Below are 21,512 nucleotides of genomic sequence, written 5' to 3'. Positions count from 1 at the left end.
ACTCTGCTTCTCCTGGTAGTAGTTATGTACTAGTAGTCATGTAGTAGTAGTCATGTAGTAGTAGTCATGTCATGGTATTACATGATAGTAGTAGTCATGTACTAGTAGTCATGTCATGGTATTACATGATAATAGTAGTAGTCATGTCGTGGTATTACATGATAGTAGTAGTCATGTACTAGTAGTCATGTCATGGTATTACATGATAGTAGTAGTAGTCATGTCATGGTATTACATGATAGTAGTAGTCATGTACTAGTAGTCATGTCATGGTATTACATGATAGTAGTAGTCATGTACTAGTAGTCATGCCATGGTATTACCTGATAGTAGTAGTCATGTACTAGTAGTCATGTCATGGTATTACATGATAGTAGTAGTTACGTAGTAGTAGTCATGTCATGGTATTACATGATAGTAGTAGTCATGTACTAGTAGTCATGTCATGGTATTACATGATAGTAGTAGTCATGTAGTAGTAATCACGTCATGGTATTACATGATAGTAGTAGTCATGTAGTAGTAATCACGTCATGGTATTACATGATAGTAGTAGTCATGTACTAGTAGTCATGTCATGGTATTACATGATAATAGTAGTCATGTAGTAGTAGTCATGTCATGGTATTACATGATAGTAGTTGTCATGTAGTAGTAATCACGTCATGGTATTACATGATAGTAGTAGTCATGTAGTAGTAATCACGTCATGGTATTACATGATAGTAGTAGTCATGTACTAGTAGTCATGTCATGGTATTACATGATAATAGTAGTCATGTAGTAGTAGTCATGTCATGGTATTACATGATAGTAGTTGTCATGTAGTAGTAATCACGTCATGGTATTACATGATAGTAGTAGTCATGTAGTAGTAATCATGTCATGGTATTACATGATAGTAGTAGTCATGTAGTAGTAGTCATGTCATGGTATTACATGATAGTAGTAGTCATGTAGTAGTAGTCATGTCATGGTATTACATGATAGTAGTAGTCATGTACTAGTAGTCATGTCATGGTATTACATGATAATAGTAGTCATGTAGTAGTAGTCATGTCATGGTATTACATGATAATAGTAGTCATGTAGTAGTAGCTCGTGACCCCGCCTCCACCCACTGTTTGACAGAGACCTCCATGGCATCACAGCAGCTGCTCAAAGCATGTGCCCGAATACAGTGCACCTTGCTGGGCCACAGCAGGTGGCTCTTCCCCCTCTGCTTCTCCTGGTAGTAGTCATGTCATGATGTTTGATTAGGACTCATTCACAGCTACTCATTGGTTCCATTCCTTCCTACCTCCAGGTGTGTAAACGCTACACTTCCATCAGATATAATATCTGCTGTGTGTATCATATTGATCTGTATATTGAAGAAGCAGAAAGGTATTGCTGTCTGTAGTAGTCAGGTATTGTATTTGTTTGTATATAAGGTACAATATAGAGAAAGCAGTATTAGATGATATTAGATGTTCCTTCAGCAAGAAAGGAGAAGAAGCCTGAAGAAGGCGCCACAGATGGAAGGGGGGGAAGGGAGGGGGTGGCTTGGCGCGTCTTGTTTAGCACGTGCACATGTTGTGCACAGGCGAGGATGACAGGAGTGAAGGAGGCGGATGTCCGCAGAGACGACAGGTGAGACGGCCCCGTCAAAGAGAAGCTCCTCAGAGGGAGAGCGCCATGTGGAACAAAGCGGCGTGATGGACGGATGAAACCAGCAGCTTTGCTTACGCTGTCATGCCGCTCCGCTCTGCTATCTGTCAAGAGTCCACAGCCCCTGCGTGCACCGTGTGTCCGTCAGCGTGGGAGACAGTGTGTGATGAGATTGGGAACATGGTGCCCGGCCGCTCTCGGCCGCCGCTCTAGGTCGCCGCTCTCGGCCTGACACGTGTGGCGCTTGTGCGTGTGCATATAGAGTTGTTGGCCGACTGCCGAGCTTCACGCTGAGTCCGATGTATGGAACCCGGCCTCCTGCAGCCTTTATCTGCTGTAGCGTGGCGGCCGATGATAGCCGCTATCAGCCACTCCACGTTTCCGACCCGCCATCTTTCAGTGTTCTGCTTCCATATGTGTGATCCTGACCGGCTAGCGAGGCCTTGTGATTCTTACCTGCGCATTCATCTTTCTCATTCTTGTTGAAAGTCGGTCACCAGGAGACTGATGGTAGACAGCCAGGAAGGACTAACGTCACCAGGAGAACCACAACCACCGGAAACATGATCGTGATTGGATCAACAATCATACAGTCATGTTTTCATCATACCTATAAACGTAAAACATAACTCTGATGACAGCTGCACGGTGGTTGAGTGGTTAGCGCGCTGACCTCACATCTAGTAGACCTGAGTTCAATTCCACCCTCGGCCATCTCTGTGTGGAGTTTGCATGTTTTCGCCCGTGCATGCGTGGGTTTTCCCCCATTCTAAAAACATGCTAGGTTAATTAGCCACTCCAAATTTTCCATAGGTATGAATGTGAGTGTGAATGGTTGTTTGTCTATATGTGCTTGGAATTGTGATTGGCTGGCCACCAGTCCAGGGTGTACCCCGCCTCTCACCCCAAGACAGCTGAGAATAAGCGGCAGAAAATGAATGAATGAATGACTCTAATGACCAATAATAAAGCTCCAATGAGGCTAGATTACTCGTACTGTGCAGGTGAGAAAATGAAGCGCTCCTTTTTTCTGCTGCCTGTGACGTTAACGGCCTGTCCTAACCTGAACTCTAGTTGTAGCTAGTTGTACCGAATCCTCCGCCATGAGGGGGGGACAATAAACCTTAGCAGCCACAGCTCGGAGCGTGTGCCCGGGTACAGTGCACCTTGCTGGGCCACAGAAGGTGGCTCCTCCCCCTCTTTACTTTGCTCGTATCTGATGAGCCTAAAAAAGCACGAAGCTAACATGGAGCCTCTGGAATGCAAAATCCATGTGGGATTTCTTGTCATTGATATTTCCTTTTTATATCGGTCTTGCACGGCTTTGAGTGCAAGGTCGTCTTGACCTTGTTGTGTCTCAGCTGCTCCTTGTTAGTAACCAAGCTCGGTGTGGGATTAGCAGAGAGGATTTCTGGGGTGACTTGATGCCGTCCTCTGCTTCTATTTTGTATTTTCTACTTTGGACATTTCTTCTTTTTCATTTGGATTTGTCGGCCTCGGTGAGCCATGCCGCTCTTAGTGAGCTTTCCACTACCCAAGAGATAATAGCAAATCATAACAGGTCCAGTTCATGATGATGAATTTCATTTAAAAATGGTCAACGATACTTTCGTTGATGAAACATAAACAACAAAACAAGTTGATTCATTCATTAGGTCACAGCTATGCTGGAGCCGCCGGCGCTGGCCCAGAGGCGGTGGTCCAACCCGGGGTGCTTGCAGCCTATGGCAGGATGGACAATATGCCTTCTTCGGATCTTTGAGATTTGTCTAGGCTTTGGTACGCCTGAGCAACGTTAGGAAAGCGGGAGGAGGACACGAAGCGAATTGTGATCGGCGTTGAAAGGCATTTGATGTCTTGTTGTGGACTAAACGTCCGTTAACACAAGTCGTGATGACATCACGTTGTCCCGTGTCCCTTCCTCCGTGTCTCTCCTAGAGACGAAGAGAAGACTAGAGCATGTCCAAGCCCATTAGGAACGTCCAGGAAGTCAGCAGCACCAGCGGACAGAAACCAGAGAAATGCATGAGCCTTAACCAACGGGGGCCGCGGGGACGTGGGGCCGCGGGGCTGCCCCCGTCTGTGCTGTTCCTGCAAACATCTCTAAACATTTGCTTTTCTGTCCCCTCACACAATGGTCTGACCCGTGTAAGAATGTTCCCACTTGGTTCAGGCTACCTAAGGTACCAGGCGGCGCTACGAGGGGCTTCCATTGTGAGTCTGCTCCCCCGGCTGTGGAGCTCCTCAGCCTGAGTGGTTCTCTCCACAGGAGAGCCAGCACACACGTGCGTGGGAGGAGAGTGGTCTGGCCACGTCGCTCTCCACCTCCAGTCTACTGCGGCCCACGGCCTGCTGAAGATTGAATTATTTGTAGGTTACATGCCGCCTGAATATTTCATGAGTTTCAAGTGGCGGGCTAAAGACGAGAAAGGAGCTTTATGAGGCGAGATAAAAAGGAGCCGTAGATAAAGCCAGCATATAGCGAGCGGACCATCCAGCCGCCCTGTCATCTTATTCTTATGTGATGAATGGCGCTAACAGAAGCTCAACATCTCATTCTGTCCACGCCAAGCGCAGCCACGTGGCGCCTGAACCACAACACTTGTCTGCCGCTGGGTTCGCACCACGTGACCAGACTGGGGGAAAGCAAGCACCCCTCCCTCCCAGTCCCCTTGAGCTTCAAAGTGTGGTATTTTCAGGTGAGGGTTTGCTGCAGTACAACAGAGCCTTTAGATGCCTTTAGATGTCTCGGGCCAGGCCACCCACGGCTCTTTTGGTGCAGCCATTTTGAGCGGCGGCGTAGGCGTTAACCTTTGACTCCAATGGTGGTTCGTGCAAACGAGTACGAGCTAAAGGATGCCCCGCACGGACCTCCTGTGTTCCACAAGCGGAGCGGAGAGCCTTTATTCGCTTCTTTATTCGCAGAGCCACCAGGGACACGCCGAAAGTGGCAATGCTTTTATTTTGATGACCTCTGCTGCACGGAGCAGCGTTCCTCTTCTTCTTCCTCCCTTTATTACAGCACATTCCACTTAACCACAAATCACATGTTGAACATGAAAAGGAGGAAAGCTCATCTTGGGGGAGCAGCCGGGGTCGGATTTGAAGATAAGAAAAAGGAGGCCTGCAGAGGGATGGCGAGATCCCTGCAGCTCAGGTCCTGCCAAGGGTCCCGGGCAACAGCAGACCTAAGACTTGATGAGTGATGGTTTCATCTCAGGCCTCCTCCGAGATCTACCGGGTCGAGTGGTTAGCGCACAGACCTCACAGCTAGGAGACCATGGTTCAATTCCACCCTCGGCCATCTCTGTGTGGAGTTTGCATGTTCTCCCCGTGCATGCGTGGGTTTTCTCCGGGTACTCCGGTTTCCTCCCACATTCCAAAAACATGCTAGGTTAATTAGCCACTCCAAATTGTCCATAGGTATGAATGTGAGTGTGAATGGTTGTTTGTCTATATGTGCCCTGTGATTGGCTGGCAACCAGTCCAGGGTGTACCCCGCCTCTCGCCCGAAGACAGCTAGGATAGGCTCCAGCACCCGGTAGAAAATGAATGAATGAATGAATAACCAAAATGGCGGCACACAGGATGCAAAGGTAACGAGCAAATAGATAACCCATGGTGGACGCCACGTGGAAATGGAGGGTAGACACAAGCAGAAAGGAAATGACAAATAAAGAGACTATCAAACGAATGACACTTCAACGATACAACGGTAGCGATGCCTGGTAGGATACATTGTGCCCGTCACTGCAAATCTGATGTGTTTGTCCTTTCTTGCAGGAGACAGACTTACTGGACATAGCCTACATCAAGGACGCCCGCAATGGAAAATGCACCAAGACGCCGAAGGTAAGCCCACCGACACACAAATGCAGCACAGCTCCTTCATACACCCATCCGCCCATCCGCGGGTCAACTGGAAGTGATGAGCATGAAGGAATACAGGAAGCCCACGCATGGGGGGGGGGGGGGGGGGGGGGGGCGCTGTGCTGCTTTGGCGTGACAATGCAGACGCTCCGTCGTCTGAAGCGCAACTCCAAGCTATCGGCCGTCTTTCCAACCATGGCGACTTCGCCCACCGCGTTAGCGCGTATTGCCGTGGTGTTGCTCTTTATCGCTTTCAGGGACCCCCCCACCAGCACATTAGACACCGGATGATGTCACATGAGACAATTCATAGTGTCACATGTCCAAGAAGTAGCAGATGGATAACAGCATCTTGTGCTGAAACCTTGGAATAAGCTTGGAATAAGTAGATGAGTAGCTCTTTTTTCTGTTTTTTGCTGTTTTCATGTATCCGGATCCCTATGTGGAATCAAACTATGGAATGGATTGAGTAAGGAAATCAAACAATGCACAACGATGAGCCAATTCAAGAAACAATACAAGCAGTTGATGTTTGCTAAATACAAGGATGAAGAGTCTTGAACCAGTCATGATGTGCTATATATATCACTATATTGACACTTACTATGGTACCCATTATGGCATTGGATGCTCATATCACCTCATACTTTGGTACATGGCAAAAAATAAAATGTTATTTTTTTCTAAAAACTACAAAAAAATTATACAAATTAATAAAATAAATGAATGAATAAAAGAAAATTGCTAAATACAAGGATGAAGAGTCTTGAACCAGTCATGATGTGCTATATAGTATATCACTATATTGACACTTACTATGGTACACATAATGGCATTGGATGCTCATATCACCTCCTACTTTGGTACGTGACAAAAAAAAATTAAAAAATAAAAAATACTTAAAAAACTATATTAGGAAAGCAGGAAGTGAACAAATGTAACAGTTACTGATTGTATCGCTTGGATCGGTATCCAAGCATTCAGTGTAAACTGCCTTTTTAGGATGTTGCTACTCCACTCGTGTGTTCTATCTATTCTATATATTATGATTCATTTACAGCTTGACCGCAGGTTGGCATACTTATTGTCTTCTTGTTGGTTCTCATTTGTAATCATTCCCATTTGTCAATGTCATGGTTTTATTGCTCTATTTTTCTTCTTCCGTTATGATGGCATCTATTGTAAAACTTGTGTCAAGTCAGCTGTCCCTTTCACATCCACTGAATATAAAATGAAAGACAATTTAAAAAATCATGAGGTCAGTTTTGGAGGAGCGATGCCCTGCAGTTGTTCCATGCCGTGAGAACAGCTCATGTCATGACGTGGAGCCCTTTAGTGCCTCTGACCCGCAGGGCTGCATCACATCAGGTTGACAAATGCTGCCTTGAGATGGAAAAAAACAATCAATAATGCTGATCAATAGCGTGATGTATCGTTGCTCTGTGAGGTGGGGTGGGGGGGGGGGGTAGAGACGGAGATTGTTTGTCATCTTCGTTCTTCAACATTCATTCATTCATTCATTTTCTACCGCTTTTCCTCACGAGGGTCGTGGGGGGTGCTGGAGCCTATCCCAGCTGTCTTCGGGCGTGAGGCGGGGTACACCCTGGACTGGTCGCCAGCCAATCACAGGGCACATATAGACAAACAACCATTCACACTCACAGTCACCAATTAACCTAGCATGTTTTTGGAATGTGGGAGGAAACCGGAGTACCCGGAGAAAACCCACGCATGCACGGGGAGAACATGCAAACTCCACACAGAGATGGCCCAGAGTGGAATTGAACCCTGGTCTCCTAGCCGTGAGGTCTGCGCGCTAACCACTAGACCGCCGTGCAACTTCTTCAACACGTTTGTTTAGTTTTCACATGACTTCAGTCAGCTTCATTTGCCCAAAACCAACATGGCTTCTGCTCGCGGATCACAATCAGATGCCATCTTTCTTTCCGCTACGCCCGCTTTGCTTGTGGCTCTGGATATTTTTGGAGCAGACGGGCCTCGTCTGACCTTGTCTGACCTCCGCTGACCTCGCTGTGACTCGTGCCCATCCAAGAGAGAGAGATGTGCAGGTGAGCGGAATAACGAAGACACAGCATCAGATGCTAATTAGCCGTCACTCACGCTGATTAGCTTGGCGGCTTGTCAGAGGGGCAGCCTGGCAGGGCTTTTGTGTGACGGGCGGATCCCCAGAAGACACACGGCCAAGAGGCAGGGACGTGTAGGACGGATGCATTGTTTCTTTTATTTTTCCGGCTTCCATGTGTTTCATTTTGGAGCAGGCGCTTGTGTTTGCTCTCTAAAGCCTCACTAGAGCCTCTCTTCCGACGCTTGGGCAGCTTTGTACTTTTCATAAAGCACGAAGGGGCGGAGCATCATGTTCTCCGCCTCGATTGTTGTCGTGTGTGCCATCCCGCCTACACTCCAAACGGGATGGAAGCGGACCACGATTTAGTTTGTAGCCCGGTAGATTGCTGCTAAATAAGGTGCAGAGTGTGTGTCCACCCCGCCTCGCCAGCGGTGTAACAGGATCCGGGGAAAGACCGGCAAGCCGCCATCACGGCGGCTCCTTGACGCTGACAATGATAAGCCTGGTGTGGGCGCAGCAGCGAGGGGCCACTTGCTGGCACCGCTTGGGAAGTGGAACCCAATCCGTCACTGTTTCAAAACCGTTGTTCCCGGCGTTGGACACGGAAATAGAAGTACCTCAATCCCTGCTTCATGATCGCGGTGGACTGGTTCTAGACCTGACTGTGATTGGTCAACTTCTGCAAAGGAGGATTTCCTCTTCATACATGGAATATTCTGCATAGAAAACCACCTTCTAAATGTGCTTTTGAACACGATTAGAGCCCTCTGGACATGAAATAACACCCCTATAGTCACCTTTACACTTCTAAAATTTTAAAAGTAGACACACAGGGCATCAAAAAAACTGTTTACTACCTTCTAAATGTGCTTTTATATTGTGATTAGAGCCCTGGAGACATGAAATAACACCCCTATAATCACCTTTACACTTCTAAAATTCGAAAAGTAGACACACAGGGCATCAAAAAAAGGTTTACTACCTTCTAAATGTGCTTTTATATTGTGATTAGAGCCCTTGAGACACGTAAATAACACCCCTATAGTCACCTTTACACTTCTAAAATTTTAAAAGTAGACATACAGGGCATCAAAAAAACTGTTTACTACCTTCTAAATGTGCTTTTATATTGTGATTAGAGCCCTGTAGACATGAAATAACACCCCTATAGTCACCTTTACACTTCTAAAATTCGAAAAGTAGACATACAGGGCATCAAAAAAACTGTTTACTACCTTCTAAATGTGCTTTTATATTGTGATTAGAGCCCTGTAGACATGAAATAACACCCCTATAGTCACCTTTACACTTCTAAAATTTGAAAAGTAGACACACAGGGCATCAAAAAACTGTTTACTACCTTCTGAATGTGCTTTTATATTGTGATTAGAGCCCTGTAGACATGAAATAACACCCCTATAGTCACCTTTACACTTCTAAAATTTGAAAAGTAGACACACAGGGCATCAAAAAAACGGTTTACTACCTTCTAAATGTGCTTTTATATTGTGATTAGAGCCCTGGAGACACGAAATAACACCCCTATAGTCACCTTTACACTTCTAAAATTTTTAAAGTAGACACACAGGGCATCAAAAAAACAGTTTACTACCTTCTAAATGTGCTTTTATATTGTGATTAGAGCCCTGGAGACATGAAATAACACCCCTATAGTCACCTTTACACTTCTAAAATTTGAAAAGTAGACACACAGGGCATCAAAAAAACTGTTTACTACCTTCTAAATGTGCTTTTATATTGTGATTAGAGCCCTGTAGACATGAAATAACACCCCTATAATCACCTTTACACTTCTAAAATTCGAAAAGTAGACACACAGGGCATCAAAAAAATGGTTTACTACCTTCTAAATGTGCTTTTATATTGTGATTAGAGCCCTGGAGACACGAAATAACACCCCTATAGTCACCTTTACACTTCTAAAATTTTAAAAGTAGACACACAGGGCATCAAAAAAACTGTTTACTACCTTCTAAATGTGCTTTTATATTGTGATTAGAGCCCTGTAGACATGAAATAACACCCCTATAGTCACCTTTACACTCCTATTAAGATGAACTTATTATACCTGCTACAAGCTAAAGAAAAAGCAAAGTTGTTGGAATGTGATGGTGTATTTGTCCTCTCAGATGGGCTGCTGGGGGGTCGTGCTGCATGGGCATCGGGTGTTTAATGGGAGACAATCTCCTCCAAGGCTGATTGTGCTAAAACATTGGCTCGCTTTCAAAATAAAAGACCCGCCCAAAAAGGAGCGCTGGAATCCATTGTGGCGGCCCGGAGGCATGACACAATGTGCTGAGAGGAATGATAAGAGCCGTAGTGCCAGTGAACGCTACACCGGCTTGGCAGCTGTGGAGAAATGTACTGAATGCGGACGAGCGTGCACGCCGGCTTAAGCGCAGGAGCGAGGGCACGCTTGGGCGCGCACCGTCAGTCGGGGCGCCTCCTGTTGGTCAAAAGTCATACTGAATTTTAATTAATCTTTAATGCGACACATCAGAATAAAAGGCTTCCTGTGCAGGTGAGCACCGATCATCAGGTAGAGGACGTCATGGCGCCCCTTGTGGTTTGTCATCAACGCCAGCTGTCTGCTCTCATTGGACATCGGCGGTGAGAATTCAGCAGAAAAAAAATGGGCGTGATCGACCGGGATGGGTTTTCTTCTTCAGTCAATGAGTTGTAGATGAATTCCCGGTGGGCGGAACCGAGCGTCTCATTAACGCTCACATAGAAATTGAAGGTGATGCTCGCCGGCAAGCGGGGCGCCCTGAGAAGGATCAATGGAGACGGCGGTAGCACATGAAACCGAGAGCGGCATGGTGGACAGAGCCGCCTGTGTCGGCACAGAACTGATGCTTATCTCGGGGGGTGGTGGGGGAGCACAATGGTGCACCTGTGCAGGTCCGGCCAGAATGTCTCCAGCAGACAAAGCAGAGCGGTCTAGGAGAAGTGAAAGGAAGGAAGGAAGGAAGGAAGGAGGGATATTGCTTTTCTCCGCTATGGATCAACCCAACAAACAGGCTGCATTAAGCCTGAGAAACAATCTGCAATAATGGCCCATTGATTGGACTCCGCTGGGGAGGCCGCAACCAAAGCGGCTCCGTGTAAACACACCAGGAGCTTCATTAGGACCCTAGCACTACACATCTGCCAGACGTACTCAAAAGGACTCAAGTACTGCATAGGAAGTATTACTGCAAAGTACTGGTCCTTGGCAAACATTCCAAATTGTGTAATCCAATGTGACATTTTCTTAAGCACAGCAGTGGAATCGAACCTTGGACCCAGTCTGCAGTTAGTAAAGTCCCTGTAAGCCAGGACTAGCCGGCATTGATTGGACTCCGCTGGGGAGGCCGCAACCGAAGCGGCTCCGTGTAAACACACCAGGAGCTTCATTAGGACCCTAGCACTACACATCTGCCAGACGTACTCAAAAGGACTCAAGTACTGCATAGGAAGTATTACTGCAAAGTACTGGTCCTTGGCAAACATTCCAAATTGTGTAATCCAATGTGACATTTTCTTAAGCACAGCAGTGGAATCGAACCTTGGACCCAGTCTGCAGTTAGTAAAGTCCCTGTAAGCCAGGACTAGCCGGCATTGATTGGACTCCGCTGGGGAGGCCGCAACCGAAGCGGCTCCGTGTAAACACACCAGGAGCTTCATTAGGACCCTAGCACTACACATCTGATAGACGTACTCAAAAGGACTCAAGTACTGCATAGGAAGTATTACTGCAAAGTACTGGTCCTTGGCAAACAGTCCAAATTGTGACTATCTAATCCAATGTGACATTTTCGTAAGCACAGCAGTGGAATCGAACCTTGGACCCAGTCTGCAGTTAGTAAAGTCCCTGTAAGCCAGGACTAGCCGGCATTGATTGGACTCCGCTGGGGAGGCCGCAACCGAAGCGGCTCCGTGTAAACACACCAGGAGCTTCATTAGGACCCTAGCACTACACATCTGATAGACGTACTCAAAAGGACTCAAGTACCGCATAGGAAGTATTACTGCAAAGTATTACTTGAAAAGTACTGGCAAATATTCCAAATTGTGGCTATGTAATCCAATGTGACATTTTCGTAAGCACAGCAGTGGAGTCGAACCTTGGACCCAGTCTGCAGTTAGTAAAGTCCCTGTAAGCCAGGACTAGCCGGCTGTGTCTGATGGGTCCGTTACCACGGAAACCGTCTGGAGACAAGCACAGGAGGTAAGGAGAGCAGCAAAGGTTCTCCGTACGCGTCGGCTTCCCTCCTTGCTTTGCCGTCTGCCTGCTGTAATTGGAGATGATGAGATAATGAAATGGAATCTCATCGCCATGAAGTGAATATCTTTTCTTCCATTGCCAACACACAGCTGCTACATTTGGTTTCATCAACATCCACACTTCCTGCTTGATGGATGAGCGCAGAGAGAAGAGCCGGAGGAACGTGACGGATGATGAAAGCACCTTTCCTAACCGGCTGTGCCAGCTTTGCCAAGCCTGGTCACGTAGCCTGAAGAGTGTGATTCACGCTGACGTGATGGCGTGGTGCTATGATGGCGTGGTGCTAATGATGGCGTGGTGCTATGATGGCGTGGTGCTATGATGGCGTGGTGCTATGATGTCGTGGTGCTATGATGGCGTGGTGCTTATCATGGTGTGGTGCTATGATGGCATGGTGCTATGATGTTGTGGTGCTATGATGGCGTGGTGCTAATGATGGCGTGGTGCTATGATGGCGTGGTGCTATGATGGCGTGGTGCTATGATGGCGTGGTGCTATGATGGCGTGGTGCTATGATGGCGTGGTGCTTATCATGGTGTGGTGCTATGATGGCGTGGTGCTATGATGGCATGGTGCTATGATTGCGTGGTGCTAATTATGGCGTGGTGTTAATGATGGCGTGGTGCTAATCATGGTGTGGTGCTAATCATGGCGTTGTGCTAATTATGGCATGGTGCTAATCATGGCGTGGTGTTAATGATGGCATGGTGCTATGATGGCGTGGTGCTATGATGGCGTGGTGCTATGATGGCGTGGTGCTAATCGTGGCGTGGTGTTAATGGTGGCGTGGTGCTAATCATGGCGTGAAGCTACGATGGCTGGTGCTAATCATGGTGTGGTGCTAATTATGGCATGGTGCTCATCATGGCGTGGTGCTGATCATGGCGTGGTGTTAATGATGGCGTGGTGCTATGATGGCATGGTGCTAATGATGGCGTGGTGCTAATCATGGCGTTGTGCTAATTATGGCATGGTGCTAATCATGGCGTGGTGCTAATCATGGCGTGGTGCTAATCATGGCGTGGTGTTAATGATGGCATGGTGCTATGATGGCGTGGTGCTATGATGGCATGGTGCTATGATGGCGTGATGCTAATCATGGCGTGATGCTATGATGGCTGGTGCTATCATGGCTTGGTGCTAATTATGGTGTGGTGCTAATAATGGCGTGGTGCTATGATAGTGTGGTGCTAATAATGGCTTGGTGCTATCATGTGTGGTGCTATGATGGCGTGGTGCTAATAATGGCGTGGTGCTATCATGGTTTGGTGCTAATGATGGTGTGGTGCTAATAATGGCGTGGTGCTATGATAGTGTGGTGCTAATCATGGTTTGGTGCTAATGATGGTGTGGTGCTAATAATGGCGTGGTGCTATGATAGTGTGGTGCTAATCATGGTTTGGTGCTATCATGTGTGGTGCTATGATGGCATGGTGCTAATAATGGTGCGGTGCTAATAATGGCGTGGTGCTATCATGGTGTGGCGCTATGATGGCGTGGTGCTATCATGGCGTGGTGCTAATACACGCCACTTTGTCCTCTTACGTGAACACGCGGCAATTTTCTTTCTCGTCATTTCCTCTCGGATGGGCTGCGCTCTAATTGGAAGCGATCAATGTCTCCCTCACCGTGTGGTTATCATCCATCTTTTCTTCCTCGCGGATGAGTTGCGAGGAGGAGGAGGATGGATGGAATGATGGTCCATTTCTTGGGAATTCTTTTCTTCTTTTTTTTTTTTTTTTAATTGCCGCCTCGGTCATAGCAGTCCCCAAGAGCGCCATTAATCACCAAGGTGAGCCAAGAGAAGGACGGCGGTGACGGCGCGTTAGCGTGTGTGTTTTAGCGCCCTTTCCAGAAGCGACACATTAAGAGACAGCCGACCTTTTTATCAACCCGCTCCGAGCACACCAGCATGTCGGTGGTCTTAATTGCTTTTCAATAGTTATTCTCAGGAGGGGCGGGAGAGCAACAGTGTGATTCCTCATGCGGACTCCCGGAACACTTAGGACGGAAAAACAAGTCCCTCTTATTCTGAAATCTTTCTGATTAGTTGGACACGTTGCTTCCAGTGCTGACAGTCAATTCCATGGGAAGCTCATTGTTGCCTTGTGTAGGTTCCTACTCATCCACGCTAGCAACACAGTGATTGCTTCCATGGGAATTTAGTTCCTCCGTGGATTGTTTCGGGAATGTGGATGAGAGATGAGATAGAAGTTGACGCTTCACTACGTTTTTTTCTCTACGCTCCGCTGCTAAAGTTGAAATGCTGCCCCCAGTCCTCAGGGACCAATTGAGCGGCAAGGGTGCCCGTGCATCCTACGCGAGGCCCCCGGTAGTCGTCACCCCAGCCTCGACGCCGATGCGCCACAGAGCTGCCCTCCAGTGGCAATTAACCAAAGCTTTGTTTAAACTAGCGCTAATCCTTTGGCAAACCCTTCTGTGAGGGCGGTCGGCTGCTTTGAGACCCGAGCTGGACAGATGGTGCGAGGATGTCCAAACAGCAGGTCGCCGTCTTTGCCCGCACAGCTAATGATGGCTAATTGCTAGCTGCAGACGCCGACTGGAGGCGGCATCCTCATTCGTTTGCAGATTGATCAGGACTGCTTTTTTGATGATGTCCTCTTTGGTTTTACGACATTCACTTTGGTCCCTGAACATGACACGACGCTGCTCCTCTACTCGGCTTCAGATGCTCCTCTCCAGAAACCCTGGATAGACCTTACCATAAGGGAGGGCTGGGGACACCCTCAGTCTCCTTCTTAAAACGGGGACGCCACCCCGGACTGCCAATCCAGAGGCACCGCCCCTAGCGTCCTCTATACTCAAATATTAATGAGATGTCTGTCTTCTCCCTAATTGGACGTAAATGTAAGGAAATAGGAACGCTGCAATTCCTCGTCTCATAGACGCTGACTGCTCTCCAACCCGTCATGATGATTAGCTGATGATTTCATGAGCGTCCTCGTCGTGGTAAGGAAAGACGTATTACTTTCACGGCAGACATTATGCAAGGGTGTCCAACGTGCGGCCCCAGTGGCCATTTTTGTGGAAATAAGATGGATTGATTGCTTCACTTTAGCCTCCTGATTCTGGAGCGTCTTGTCAACGGAAAGCAGTGAAGGCAAGAGTGGAAAGATCTAGAAGGAGAGTGGACATATGTAGCCTCCGCCATCACTAGTAGGTCACAGTCTACATCTCCAGGGCTCCACTGTGAATTATTTATTCTTTCAGACCCCATTGTGGACTCCCCCCAAGGGGCCTCCTGGCATCCTGGGCATGGGGACAGGAGGCCGGGAGGCCGGGAAAGGGTCCTCTTGGCAAAGATGCAGTGCCAGGCTACACAACTCTGCTTTTCTACTTTTATCATCCCGATTGTCTTTGAAAAGTTTTTCCAAGTTTTTTTGTGCTATTCCCTGCTACGACTTTCCAGGAACACGTCCGTTGCCGTCAAGTCGAGCAGAATCATAAACGCATGGCTTTTCATTTGTGGAGGACGTTGAGTGGAAATCCAGCCAATTGCTGAAAACGACTGTTGCACGTCTATTTGTGTAGCAGCAGTTGTGGTGTGGGCGGTGCTTGCGTGCACACAGCAGGTAGACATGACTTGTTGACTCATTGGTGTGTTGATAAAAGTCCATATTTGGGTCGTGACCCACATATTTAACTACATCATCCCTCCTTTGTGGCGGTGCCTTGGCTCCATGATGACTGATTGTAGTATTATATTAAATGATATACAATATTAATAAATGCCATGTAATGACGGAAAACAACCCACCTTCCAAATATGCTTTTTAAAGACAATTAGAGCCCTCTAGACATGAAGTAACACCCCCATAGTCACACTTACATTTGCATTACCCAACTCAGAAGACATAATGAGAGAAAATAAGACATCACATGTTAGCAGTTCCAGACCAGGGTTCAATTCCACCTTCTCTGTGTGGAGTTTGCATGTTCTCCCCGTGCATGCGTGGGTTTTCTCCGGGTACTCCGGTTTCCTCCCACATTCCAAAAACATGCTAGGTTAATTAGCGACTCCAAATTGTCCATAGGTATGAATGTGAGTGTTGTGAATGGTTGTTTGTCTATATGTGCCCTGTGATTGGCTGGCCACCAGTCCAGGGTGTACCCCGCCTCTCGCCCGAAGACAGCTGGGATAGGCTCCAGCACCCCTGCGACCCTTGTGAGGAAAAGCAGTAGAAAATGAATGAATGGATGAATGTTAGCAGTTCCTTGTTGGTTTTTGACAGCGTACTTCCTTAACATGGTTTGACGTTGGTATTACCATGTAGTATGTATTACCATGTGCTTGACAAAATAAGAGAAAATAAGCCACGTTTACACTAGTGTCCCCGCAGTGGTGCGTACCAGTAAGTAAATGGGTGGTTAACCGTTGAAACGTAATGTCTGTGAAGTAGTCGTGAACACCCAACAGTATGTGCAAAGGATGCGGGTGGTGTCTCACTCACATGACTGGCTTCACTTTTCTTGGAGCAAGTCGGGGGAGGGGGGGGGGTTTGCTCATCAAGCCATCGCTGTCTTGGATCTTCCTTTTAATAACTCATCATAACGCAACCCCCCCTCCCACACCCTTTCTTTCCACTTTATTGCCTCCCTCCTGCTCTTTGCACATTCTCAGCTGCAGCGGCGAGAAACTTGGCTTTCTTTGTTGCATCAGCTGCTTCTCTGGGCTCCAATGTGTTGTAGGGACCTTGCAAAAGCATCAGGAGGAATTCACAAAGCCACAGGGGACACAAGAAGTGTGATTTTATCCATGTGTATACTTTATGGTCATATTTTATACATGGAGGAACGCAATTTTTTGTACTGTGGGCATTTTTGTGGCATTTCCCCACAACGTTCATGGAAAGATGTTGCTTTCTTCCAATATGTGCATTTCTTTTGTACTACTTTGGGAAGGTAACATGCAATATTTATTTTTCTTAATTTTATAATTTTATAATTTTATAATTTTATAATTTTATAATTTTATAATTTTATAATTTTATAATTTTATAATTTTATAATTTTATAATTTTATAATTTTATAATTCTTTATGTTTTTATAATTTTATAATTTTATAATTTTATAATTTTATAATTTTATAATTTTATAATTTTATAATTTTATAATTTTATAATTTTATAATTCTTTATGTTTTTATAATTTTATAATTTTATAATTTTATAATTTTATAATTTTATAATTTTATAATTTTATAATTTTATAATTTTATAATTTTATAATTCTTTATGTTTTTATAATTTTATAATTTTATAATTTTATAATTTTATAATTTTATAATTTTATAATTTTATAATTTTATAATTTTATAATTTTATAATTTTATAATTTTATAATTTTATAATTTTATAATTTTATAATTTTATAATTTTATAATTTTATTCATTCATTTTCTACCGCTTTTTCCTCACGAGGGTGCTGGAGCCTATCCCAGCTGTCTTCGGGCGAGAGGCGGGGTACACCCCGGACTGGTCGCCAGCCAATCACAGGGCACATATAGACAAACAACCATTCACACTCACATTCATACCTATGGATGGGCAATTAGGAGTAATTTTATAATTTTATAATTTCTTAATTGTTATGTATTTATTTTTATTTTATTAATTAATTTATTTATATATAACAAACAATATTTCTACCATTTCTTTCAAAACGTAGAAGGGAAGGCGCGTACGAGCCGCCCACTGCTGCCAGCATCCTCGCGGCCATGCCGCCTCAGGTAAATGCGGCGAGACGGCGGGGTAATTACCGTAGTTATGTACCTGCCACTTTCTAGTGCCTGCCAGCCGTTTTAAGTGGCACCCCTGACAGAGCGCCCGCTTGATGGACAGCTTGAGCCGGCCGAGTGAGCTTCATCTCGCGCTGGAAAATTGATGCGGATGAGTCAGAGCGAGTGGGTGAGCAGCGGAATACAGGAGAATACGCCAACATGGAGGAAGAGCTTTTAAGGACCTGAGGGCTGATGGGGGGGTGAAGTAGTGGACAGATAAGCATTCACCTTCTCCGTGATGCCACGACACAGTTGCCGTTTTTCACACGGCTACACCAATCCTACTGAGATCCTTAGCGTCTGTAAACCAGGAAGTCGTCTGCTAACGAGCAACCAGAAGGAAATGTTGTAAAAGTGCAAAGGGCAAACTGCTGTGCCAACTTCAATGGGGTGAAATGAGCCATATTGTGCCGGTTAGCAAATCAAGCGCTCCTTTTTGCTCTCCTGAAGGTCCAACAGTGGACAACCGATGTTCCTCACTTGCTCTTCAGCTTTGGATCAGGCGTGTATTATATGTGCTCATGATAGCACTGCCAAAACACAACACAACAGACCAACAAAGCTTTTGTCCGAGATGAGACCTCCCCCAAGGCTAGGCCTCTTTCATGATATTGTCTTAGTAAGTGAATGCTGCATTCAGGTCTGTGAGGAAGTTGGTAAATATCCAAGTTGGCGCTGGGTACTTGGCACACTGTCACATTGTTTCCTTTCATTTCCACTTGGATGAAAACTCGGCCGTTTGACTTTCTGTGCCGCCGCGTTCTGCTTCCATAATGAGGCGCCTGAGTCTGACGGAGGTGGACGTGCGGGAAGAACGCAGGGCGGGCATCTCATCCAGTGTGGCCCTGGCCCCCCTCCCCCCGTTACAACGCTCCGGCTTTGCCTCAGGGGATGCTCACTCGGCGGGAACATTTTGTTGCACCGTCTTGCTCTGACACTCCAGGAACTTAGGAGGCTTTCATCTGCTTGGAGTCTGCTTCCCTGCGTCTAACATCATCGCTAACATCGTCTTGGAGGCCACAGCGGGAAAACACCGGGCCCGGGGACCCCATTATCATTTTAAGACAACACATGTCTAAAAGACACTTAATTTTCATATTATTTATGTATTATATATCATTTATATATTATTTGGAAAAATAATAATAATAATTTTTAATGTGCTACTTATTATTATTATTATTGTCTTTATTTTCAAACTTTATTAATATAGTCATATTTGTTATTGTTTTATTTTATTATTATGTAAGTTTTTTAATATTGTGAAAGGTTGTTTTTTAAACTTATTTGATTATATTTATTTATATGAAGTAAAAATATTTTAAAATGAAACTCTTTCCTGCTATATGTATTTGACAGAAACATTTTTTGTTGTCATATTAAATTTAGAATTACTAATTTTATAAATGAGTAATTGCTATAATAATGACAATGATTTACTCTGAATAAAGCACTAGTTGACTATGACTGTTCCCCATGGCTGTTCCGCATGACTGTTCACCATGACCATTCACCATAACTGTTCTTCACCATGACTGTTCCCCATGGCTCTTCACTGTGACTGTTCACCATGACTGTTCACTATGACTGTTCCCCATGGCTGTTCACTATGACTGTTCCCCATGGCTGTTCCGCATGACTGTTCACCATGACCATTCACCATAACTGTTCTTCACCATGACTGTTCCCCATGGCTGTTCCGCTCAACTGTTCCCCATAGCCGTGACTGTTCACTATGACTGTTCCCCATGGCTGTTCCACATGACTGTTCACCATGACCATTCACCATAACTGTTCACCATGACTGTTCACTGTGACTGTTCACCATGGCTGTTCACCGTGACTGTTCACAATGGCTGTTCCCTGTGGCTGTTCACCATGGCCGTTCACCATGACTGCTCCCCATGGCTGTTTGCTGTGACTGTTGACCATGACTGTTCACTGTGACTGTTCACTATGACTGTTTCCCATGGCTGTTCACCGTGTCTGTTCACCATGACTGTTAACCGTGACTGTTTCCCATGGCTGTTAACCGTGACTGTTCCCCATGGCTGTTCACCGTGTCTGTTGACCATGACTGTTAATCGTGACTCTTCCCCATGGCTGTTCACCGTGTCTGTTCACCATGACTGTTAATCGTGACTCTTCCCCATGGCTGTTCACCGTGTCTGTTCACCATGACTGTTAATCGTGACTCTTCCCCATGGCTGTTCACCGTGTCTGTTCACCACGACTGTTAACCGTGACTGTTCCCCATGGCTGTTCACCATGTCTGTTCACCATGGGACACCCACAGTGAACATGAGTGTGACACATGTGTATGCCAGTCCTGTCGTTGCACACATTGTACATTTGTTGGTATTTTCCGTGTTTCACCTAACGTGTTTAGAAAAGCATGCAGCCACCTTTTCCCCTAAGGAAAAATCTTTCAATTTCCTCCCTTGAACGAGACGCCATGAGGCCTGGTTGACCCTGAAATGAAAAGTGTTGGTTTGGTATGCCCCGCTTGTGGACATGACTTGCGCTCTACAAACACAGCAGCTACGGGAGATGGAGGAGTTGATTAAAAAAAGACCAAGTGAGAGCTCCTGTGTGGCAGATTAGCGGCAGCTGAAAGCGCTGATGGACTTATCAGGAGGCTGTGATTGGCAGGGCACCAGCCGCCGGCAATGACACTTCTTCCTGGGTGACACGGCACCCTGGAAGAAGTGTCAACCAGGATCTTCTGCCATTTCGTACCACTTTTAATAAGCGCATTCCGCAGCTTGAAGGTGCAATATACATACGTCATCCCCCCACAAAGTAGAGAAATTACATCATAATCCATCTTTTTTTTCCCAAAATAGGGCTGCACGGTAGTCCAGTGGTTAGCGCAGACCTCACGGCTAGGAGACCAGGGTTCAATTCCACCCTCGGCCATCTCTGTGTGGAGTTTGCATGTTCTCCCCGTGCATGCGTGGGTTTTCTCCGGGTACTCCGGTTTCCTCCCACATTCCAAAAACATGCTAGGTTAATTGGCCACTCCAAATTGTCCATAGGTATGAATGTGAGTGTGAATGGTTGTTTGTCTATATGTGCCTTGTGATTGGCTGGCCACCAGTCCAGGGTGTACCCCGCCTCTCGCCCGAAGCTGCAATATGTAATAATAGAGGGACTGTAGGGGTGCTATTTCACGTCTACAGGGCTCTAACTATGCAAATATTGCATTTGCTGTATTAACGTCCATTCGTATATCGTGGAAAGTCCTGAACTGCTGCAAGCCAGGAACAGCTGCAGATGCCTTCTGATGCTGACATGTTCTTACTAAACTGCCGTAGAAGCACATCCATTATGTTCCATTTCCTAGTTGCGTCATGACAAAATCTTAGTGGGAAGACATTGAGTGCTTCACGATGGAGATATTTTGGTACTAAAAGTACTGCAATAGCTAAGTTGCCAGCTTCTAGCCTGGAACCTTTGTACCAGTGTGTGCAAAGCCAGGTCCATGAAGGTCCACCATCTGTGGCCTTGGGCAAACGTCATCTTCCCAGGAGCTGCACCATCACCTTTGTTGCCTAACCCGGTGTAGATATGTATGTCCCAATACTTTTGCTGCGACAGCGTGAAACCCGAGACGAATGCACCACACGTGTGACGTCAGGCCCCCCCCCCTGAAGGCACGGTAGCGTATCATGGCTGGCGGTGAAGAATGGCAGTCATAAATTACGCCGGTCGGTGATTGGATTATTCATGACCAAGGATGAGAAACACATTGGTTGTATAACTGCTCTTTTGAAAAGAAGACCTTTTTCACACCGCGCTCCATTCCAGCGAGCGC

The 21,512-nt window shown here is 46.1% G+C and overlaps 1 protein-coding gene across 1 annotated transcript in view; it reads left to right on the top strand.

The window, feature by feature from the left end:
* The window catches only part of plcb1l (phospholipase C beta 1-like), a 69,399-nt gene that overhangs the window by 13,136 nt on the left and 34,751 nt on the right, over positions 1–21,512 (top strand). Inside the window, exon 3 of the mRNA XM_058057843.2 lies at positions 5,434–5,502. Coding sequence (XP_057913826.2) covers positions 5,434–5,502 — 69 coding nt within the window. The remainder of the gene's footprint in view (positions 1–5,433; positions 5,503–21,512) is intronic.

Source organism: Doryrhamphus excisus, linkage group LG19 (genome assembly GCF_037039965.1).
Source record: "Doryrhamphus excisus strain RoL-2023G ecotype Guam linkage group LG19, RoL_Dexc_Guam_v1.1, whole genome shotgun sequence".
Classification (NCBI taxonomy): domain Eukaryota; kingdom Metazoa; phylum Chordata; class Actinopteri; order Syngnathiformes; family Syngnathidae; genus Doryrhamphus; species Doryrhamphus excisus.
Note: the sequence above shows the minus strand (reverse complement) of the source record. Positions and strands in the feature narration are given on the sequence as shown.